Genomic DNA, 8926 nt, shown 5'->3' on the forward strand with positions numbered 1-8926 from the left:
ACACACACTTGATTCATCTAAGGTGGAAACAACAAGAAGGGGAAACAGGACCGGGCTGGCCTCATACTACTTGTTTCTCTTGCTATCCCACCTAAGCCGAACAAGTACATTTTAGGATATAACCAAGGCTGGAGGGATGGCTCAGCAGTTAAAAGCTGCTCTTGCAGATCCCAGGTGATAGCTCACCACTGCTTGTAACTCCAGCAAAATGTCTATGCACATAAAATAAAAATATTTTTTTAGACCTTCATTTAAAAAAGATTATAACCAGGCTTTCCTGTGTTCCTAGAAACTAGTGGAAATAATATACAAACTTTAGATACATCTATAGGGCATTCCTCTAGTAAGCTTCAGAAATCTGGGTTACCTAAGGAGCTCATGAGTGTGTGTGTGTGTGTGTGTGTGTGTGTGTGTGTGTGATTACAACAGGGAATACTGTGTAGCTCTACCAACAGCTGTACTTTATTCACTGAAGCCTGTTAGCTGGCTTTTAATCTTCTAGTGATATGGCAGTGCAGAAAACACGAACATTTCAGGGCTGGAGAGATGGCTCAGAGGTTAAGAGCACTGGTTGCTCTTCCAGAGGTCCTGAGTTCAATTCCCAGCACCCACATGGTGGCTCATAACCGTCTATATGTATAATGAGATCTGGTGTCCTGGTATGCAGGCAGAACACTGTATATATAATAAATAGATAAAATCTTTAAAAAAATAAACATCTCCTTAACATTTGCATAACAGGCAATAGAAACTGAACGGGAATGTTGTGTGCATTAGGAAATATGGGGTACTGTGGATAGAGATAAGGGAAGAAGCTGGGGAGACAGGGTGGCACAGCCGGCAAAGGAAGACATGACCGGTAAAAGAACTTACCAAGATGGTGGCATTGAAGCAGAGGTTTAAAAGAAATTCTGTCATGATACTGAGGAAGCCCATCTGTTCCCTCCATTGTACTGTTAAGTACAGGAACTCAGTGCTTGTGTGCTAGCATCTTCAGTAGACCTGACTTGCTGTCCTGGTGCCTCTCATCAGCACCATCCCTGCCTCTAGCATCTTCAGTAGACCTGACTTGCTGTCCTGGTGCCTCTCATCAGCACCATCCCTGCCTCTGTGCCTCAGCAGTTACCTGTTTGCCTTGGATCACTCAGCGTTCTTTCTCTTCCTCTCTTTTATAGGAACATGCTTTTGAAAGCAGTCAGAAATATAAAGAAGGCAAATACATCATTGAACTAGCACACATGATCAAGGACAATGGCTGGGACTGACCCGACAGCGTCCATCCGGTCCAGCATCCACATGAATGCCATCCAATCGAACATTCTACCCAAGCGTGAGAGAGTGACTGAACACTTGGTTCCATCCATTCAGGGGCCTTGCCATCAGGGGGCATACTCCTACCCTGACGCCATCTTTTTCGGTGACTGGCCTCTGAATCGCTGTCTCTCTGTCTCTTTGCTTTGTATCTGTTTGTGAGTTGATCTTGGCTTCTCTGTTCCAGTGTTGGCTGAAAACAAAATGACAAACAGAACAGATCCTTGGCTGTGTGGGGCCGTGTGGTGGCGTCCACCTTGAACGGGGGCCCCCAGCCCATATGAGAGCTGCCTAATTGTCAGAGCAGTGGCACCTGGGCACAAGGAAGAGCAAAGATGAACCCGAGAGTCCTGGGGTTGGGGAAGGGGCAGGAGGGTAGAGGTAGAACAAAGCCGTGCTACTCTTGGGGACCTGGCTTGAAATAATTGACTCTTTCTACAGGACAAAGAGAAAAAAAAAATACCTCATGGCTATGTTCTCTCTGACGACAAACTTCTGTCCTAACATCAAATGTGCCAGGATAGCAGATTAGCACAAGAAATGGCCCTGATTCTTGCTGACAGGGCAAGACCCTGGCATTCTGGGCCACGGAATGTCCTTCTAGGGTGGGTAGGGGGTAGGTAAAGCCCAAATGGGTTTTAGTGACTCTGATGCCTCCTGCCCCCACCCCACCCATGGGCAATCACCTTCTTGGTTTCTTTCACTCTTTCAGTGAAGGGAGAAATGCAAGATGCAAATATTCCATTTAGCCAGCAGCACCCTGAAATCCACAGTGGAGGAAAGCCAGGGAGCACGGGTCGCAGCCTGGGAACTCCTGATAACGAGCAGGAAAGTAACAATGGGTCACTAGTCAGCAGTTCTGTGGGAGCAATGCAGTGAGGAGAGGTTCGGGGAGGAACAGTTTAGATTTGGGCCAGTCTGGGCTCGGCGCATCCTTCCTCGGGGTGCAGTAGCTTCCACGGGATTAGCAGTTCTCTGTGCATAGTGTTTCTGGTTTGCTTTTTTTCTCCAGTTCCATCATAACCTAGGAAGCAAAGATCCAAGATTGCATCCCCCTCGTGCCTCCATTGTTTTAGACCCGAGTGTCTTATGTGGGGAGAGTAATCTTCTGACAGTGTGGTCCTGCAGTGGGGAGGAATCATAGGTTCACTGTGGCCCCCTCACCCATCACCCCACCCAAGCTTTGCATTAGCAATGGGGAAAATTCCCTGTAAGTCTCGACGCTAAGGAACTTAGCGCATTGAGTCAACACTGAATGTTTTACAGCTATGACGTGGCACATGGCTGAAACTCATTTGAATTAATTTCATTTCCTAGGCAGAAAATAATGTTAAAATACACACATAGTAGGTAATTCTCAACATTGTTCTCCAACTAGGCTGGTCCTACAGGAAAATGCACTTCTTAAAAAAAAAGCCTAATAAAAGAATTCATGGGAATAAGAATCTGTAAAACTGGTTAACTCAGACTAAAGCATCTGACCCAGGGCATTTTCAAATCTCATCTTCAACAGAACTAATTTCCCAGCAGGAGAGCTGTGGTTCCCTGGCTTTGTCCCCTGTGTCCTGATCTGGGACTTGGCCCTGCCCTGCTGGTGGTGATGGCGAGGTGGCAGAGAGCTGGTCAGGCCTGTTTAACAGCAGATCGCTCCTCTTGTGGGACATAAGGATTCCTAGAAACAGGATTTTGTTCCTCAAGTCTCCTTGTCCAGAGCCTTGGAACATTAGCTCCACCTCCCATCCCCCACCACCACCACCATGGACTGCAGGACAGACTGAGCCTCAGAAGGAGTAAGTTTTGCTTCCTGAAAACCACTTGGTGGCTCCCAGGCTCAAGTTCTCAGTGACACACATTTTTTCCACTTTCACATTCCAAAACTGTCTCCAGAGTCATGCCTTGTCGCGTTCACCCCCCAATCCTGCCCGAGGGAAGTGGCCTTCATTTAAGGATTTGATTACACACACCCTTTGCTCAGGGAATATCCCAGCTCTACTAAAGTCCTTTTTCTTTTTTTAATGGACAGTGGGGGTTAAACCTAGGTGGATAGTTTTTCTTTAAAACTAAAATTAGTGAGGCGTAGAACTTGGATATGTGATGTCCTGCCATTCTCAAGGGTCAGAGAAGGAGACCAGTGTGCCACTGTTTTTACTTGGTGGGGTCCTTGATCATCCTGGACCAGAGCAAGCTCCAGTAGGAGCCTGGTTCTGGATTTTTCTTGAACTGCTGTCTGATGAGCATCCAGTGGGTGTCTGGCACTATATATGGTGCCAAAAGGGAGTAGCAGGTCAGTTTTTCCATAGCTACTTTGGGGGTGGGACCAAAACCCATTAGGCTTCTCTTTGTGGCAATGACACCAGAAGTGCTTCTTAGACCCTTCGCTCCATCCGCGCTCCATCCGCGGCGTGTCTGCCTGACACTTAGCAGTGTGACCCTCGCTCCACCCACGGCTTGTCTGCCTGACACTTAGCAGTTTTAGAGTCCACAGCTGAGCAAGGGAGACAAGCGCGCTCCAAGCCTCCGTCAGTTTCTTTATTTTCCTCACCAAATTATTGACTCAGCATAACCAAAGACCTCATCCATTCACCCCACATAGGTTCAGGGAGTTGGAGTTGATCGGGTGACCTTGGGCAGGGGTGGGTGAACAGCAAAGAGTGAAAGGGAGGGGCCTCAAGTTCTGTACCTCAGCCCACAGCTGCCTTCGTTTTGAACTGAAGACTAGCTGACCAGCTCCCATTCCGTCTCCCCGTGCCACTGTAAGGTAATAGGGCCATGGCCACCCTGGAGTACGTTCACCCCCTCCCCCATATTTCCCTAGGCTGCTAATGGGTGAATGAGCATGAGTCAAGGGTAGCCAAGCTTGATGCCCACGGGCTCTCGGCTGGGCCTGGCTGAGTCCCGCCCCAGCACCTAGTCAGATCATGTAGATAAGTAAATCTTTGCTGGTAGATCAGTGTGTACTAAAGCGGTGTCCCCTTTATAATAAGGTTTTCAAGTCTCTTGTGAAATATACTTTTGTAAATAATATTTAATTTTTTAAATAATATATTTGGTGCTGTATTCTCAGATCCCTGGGAGCACTTTGTTTTCAGTTCTATGGCTTCCTCTCTGTTTCTTGAAGTACATTTTAAGGGAAAGAGTAATCACCAAGATTTTTTTTTTTTAAAGATCTGTCACTTTAACTTGGATTGAGGCTTTAAAACATTTTTTTTTTTTGCATTTTTGTGTTTGCGTTTTCCCCAGTGGAACAGACTGTAGTAAATTACCAGGTTATGAACTGATACTTTCTTATCCTGTCTTGGCTAGAAAAGAAACAAGTTTCAGTAGTAATAACTTAGAAGTAATTGCTGTAGTTGGGAGAACTGAGAAATTGAAATCGTGTGTGTGTGTGTGTGTGTGTGTGTGTGTGTGTGTGTGTGTGTACTTTCTTTTCTACTGAGGACACTATATGAATTACAGTTTACATCTTGGGCACGCAGAGTTTCCCTCTCTGGTTTCCATGTCTGAGTGGACCAACAGCATGGAGCAGGATTTCTCTCCCTGAGTTGGAGTGTGCTCTGTGTTCTGCTTCTAAAGCTGGCAAAGCAAACCTGTAAGATGAAATCGAAGTCAGGTCCATGCTTCTGAGATGTGAACAGATCAGTCACACATCCGAGGGCTCTGATTGTTCTAGAAGCCAGGTCATATTAAATGTTAACTGGTTCTGGTTCAGGCTAAAAGGACATTGATAACACGATATCTTTTTCTTTTTTCTTTTTTGAAGGTCGGATTGCTTCAGGTTCAGGCAGAGGCTGACAAATCAAATTTTGAACATCACTTTTGTATTTAAAAAAATCTGCCTCAATGGAAAATACATTCTAGTTCTGTGAGGGGGAAAGATTGTTTTTAAAATCGTGATTGATTTCTAAAATTACTATACAGTCATGAAATGTACCAGAATCAAAGATAAAGCCAAGAAAGACCTTATTGTCTCTACAAGGTTAGCTCTGCCCCGTGTTCTACAGTGTTTTGGTGAAGGCGGAATCAGTCCCCTCTTCCCAGCCCGCAGAGACTTGTGTACCACAGGTTTGTCTGTCTGTCTGTGTTTACAAACTGTATTGTTGGATTTCAAATTGTGTTTGTTTCTCATTTTCGGTTGTCTTTGGTGGCATTTTTTTCCCCCGCAGGTCACTTTGCTCCAATAACAAAGGCGATTGTTTTTTGAGTGATTCGTCTTCACCTCTTTTCGGTATCTGTACATAATGACTCAGTATTAGTGAGAAGTTGCATTGTTTGTCGTTTCCTATCTGTGTTGGTGCTCATTTGAGAAAATAAAGTTTTCAAATATTAACTCCGGGGCCGAAGGCATCTGTTTTCATTGACACAATGTGTATTTTGACATTTAACACTTACACTGCTGGGTCGTCTGTCTGTCACTGGTCACAGGCCTGTTAGCTGAGTCCATGAAGGACATTTCTTGAGGACAGCAGGCCTGTTCATGAGTGAATCTCAGATCTCCTGTTCATCTCCTTTCAGCTGGCTTTGGCTATCAGAAGTGAAGAATGAGCCTCCTTCTCCAGTTATCTGTGCCATGACCCGCCTTCTGAAAACTTTTCTGATGACATCCTCTTTAGAGGGAGGATTGCGTTAAAGGTGCGGGGGTGGGGATTAACAATGGAAGATAAATATCCAATCCCAATACGTGAAAAAATAATAAAAAAAATAATTTTTTCCAAAACCAGGTCTCTGTGTAACAGCCCTTATCTGTCCTGGAACTAGCTCTGTAGACCAGGCTGGCCTCGAACTCACAAAGAGAGATCTGCCTGCCTTTGCCTCCTGAGGCTGAGATTAAAGGTGTGCGCCACCACCGTCTGGCTTAATCAAATCTTGCTCAGGTATTAAATTGAGATTACAAACTTGAGAATTCTGTCTCTGTGATAAGTCAGCTCGTATTTTTTCCAAGCACACACTCTTGAATAACCAGTCACTTGTAAGTACCTACATGCACTTCTATGTGCCAGTGCTGGTTTTACTCTACATTCAAACCCAAGGCTTCGTGCGTGCAAGGCTAGGCAGGGACTCTACCAAGCTAGATCCCCACCCATGCTCTGTATTTTAAGCTTCTTCAGAGGGATGGGCATGGTGGCACACCCCTTTAGTTCCAACACTCAGGAAGCAGAGGCAGGCGGTTCTGAGTTTGAGGCAACCTGGTTTACAGAGCAAGTTCCGAGACAGCCTGGGCCACACAGAGAAAATGTGTGTGTGTGTGTGTGTGTGTGTGTATGTGTGTGTGTGTGTGTGTGTGCGTGTGTGTGTGTGCATGTAAAACAAAGCCCCGAGCTTGCGTCCCACACTTTTCCAGCTGTCTTCTCTGGGCCCAGCTGCAGCTGTCTTTTATTTGTCGCCGAGCATGGTCTCCTTCCTGTGACCTGTTTGCTTCAGTAGACTTCCCGTTATCATCTCATTCTGGTTTGCCTTTAGTGGACAGAGAGGAGAAAAAAATACACGCAGCGGACGGCCAGTTCTAGGCCAGTCATCCTGGGCCCTTGTTCTAATCCCGCTGCCTACAGTGACCAGGGAGGGGAGAGTACAGTGTACCTGACCTGTGTGACTCCTGGTGCTTGGCTTGCAGAACCTGGAGCAGGGACCTTAAGCTCAGGCTCTTCCTTACATCCCCCTAGGAGTTCTCAGCACTTACAGGAGAGCAGTGACAAATGCCAGTTACAAGAGATGGGTCAGGAAGCAGAACATCTGACTTCACGACTCTTGGGTTTTCCCCTATACTGTTTCAAGCTGGGTTTTTATTCTTTGATTTTTTTGTATTTTATGTGAATAAATGTGTTGCTAGCATGCATGTCTTTATGTCCTTTGGACCCTTGGAACTGGGCTTAGGGATATGTGTGAGCCACCATGTGGATCCTGGGAATTGAACCCAGGTCCTCTGCAAGACCAAGTGCTCTGAACCACTGAGCCATCTCTCTAGCCCCTGTTTTATTTTCAGACAGGGTCTCACTACTTAAGCTTAGCTATCCTAGGACACAGGTACTGGAGATCAAAGGCCCAGCTCCCCTTCCCCTCCAGCCTTAAATTGGCTGTGGCTTTTCCGAGGCACAATCTAGTCGGCCCCTTGCTCTCCACACCATTGCTTTCACACTAATTCTTCCATTTAAAGGTGAGGAAACCAAGGCTCTGAGACCTTTAAATGAATCCCCAAGGCAAAACTAGGATTTTGTGGGCTCGGTGACTGACACTGTGACCTTGGCACTGGGGAGACTGGGGTGGGAGGATTTCACTGAGACCTGCCTGGTCAACTGTGTGCTTTTGAAAATAAATACAGTGCCTAAGACCACACAATGGTGGCTCACACCTTTAATCCCAGCTCTAGGGAGGATGAGGCAGGCGGATCTATGTGAGTTCTTCGCCAGCCTGGGCTACAAAGCAAGTTCCAGGATAGCCAGGGCTACACAGAGAAGCCCTGTATTAAAAAACAAACCAAGAGCAAAAAACAAAATTTTAAAAAGGCCAACTTTTGGCCATCTGGTCTGCCTGTACTGGCCAGGGCCAGGTTCAATGATGAGACCTGTCCTAAAAAATCTGATGGAGGGGGGACACGGTGGCATTTGCCGTCAAGCCTGAGGACCTGAGAGAAATCCAGGCATTTTTTTTTTTTTGTTTTTTGAGACAGGATTTCTCTGTGTACCTTTGAAGTCTGTCCTGAAACTCACTCTGTAAGTCCAGGCTGGCCTTGCATCTAGAAGTTTTTACAGAACTGTTGATTGTTTTTGTTTTGGAGGGAGGAAAAAAAAAACATTGCTTTCCATTAAGAATGATTAAAAAATAATAAAATAACTCAACCCTTGCCCATGTAAACGTGACCAAGATATCTCAATACCTGGCATCCGTGGGTGCCAATCGACTTGTGAACAAGGCTAGGGGCTGACCTGACTCTAATAGCCATGCTCATCAAAGCAGCTGTGACTGCTTCCAGGTGCCCTTCCAGAAAGCAGTGAGGAAGGTCATGTGACCCTCACCAGCAATCCCAGCCGTGCCTTCCTGCAGATCCCTTCCAGCTGTCTGCAGTACTGTCTGGTCTCAGGGGCAGGAAGGTGCAGCAGATGTATTACATCATCTGTGCAGTGACTGGTGGAGAGACTCTTGAATGATGTGGTTATTTGGGGGTCACCCACAGGGCTATAAGTACCTCCTCACTCATGCTTCTGTAAGCCCAGCAAAGTTATTGGTTCCCAAAATTGGATCTTGGCGTAATGGTCTACTTTGGTCTATCTTTGGAACTCTATGGGGAGTATGGGAGGTGGGTAGATGTTTGCTCTGCCCAGGAAAAGGTCACTAAACAGCAGGCTTGGCTGCACCCCTTAAATCCCAGCAGGAGAAGGCAGAGGCAAGGGGCTGAACATTGAAGAGCAGCACGGGCTATATACTGAGATTTTTTTTTTCTTGAGACTAATTTTTCAGATTAAATGTCATATGTCACATGAAGAGATTTCTAATTTCCAAGTGATATGAGAATCATTTTAATAGAACAGCCAGAATATTCTGAAGGCTCTTAGCAAATTATTGGAAATCCATGACAGAACAATTAAGTGTTTTGCGGGGCGATTAAAATAGTGTTAATGATTTA

General features: G+C 45.9%; 1 protein-coding gene across 2 annotated transcripts in view; it reads left to right on the plus strand.

The window, feature by feature from the left end:
* Nucleotides 1-5626, plus strand: part of Ypel2 (yippee like 2) — a 58093-nt gene extending 52467 nt beyond the window's left edge. For both annotated transcript variants that reach the window (XM_041665016.1, XM_041665015.1), the window contains one exon: nucleotides 1176-5626. In XM_041665016.1, the coding sequence (XP_041520950.1) occupies nucleotides 1176-1265 (90 nt within the window). In that variant the 3' untranslated portion in view covers nucleotides 1266-5626. The remainder of the gene's footprint in view (nucleotides 1-1175) is intronic.
* The last annotated feature ends 3300 nt before the right edge of the window (nucleotides 5627-8926 follow it).

This window comes from Microtus oregoni, unplaced genomic scaffold (genome assembly GCF_018167655.1).
Source record: "Microtus oregoni isolate MIOR12 unplaced genomic scaffold, Mior012 000015F_ref0000493, whole genome shotgun sequence".
NCBI classification, from domain to species: Eukaryota; Metazoa; Chordata; class Mammalia; order Rodentia; family Cricetidae; genus Microtus; species Microtus oregoni.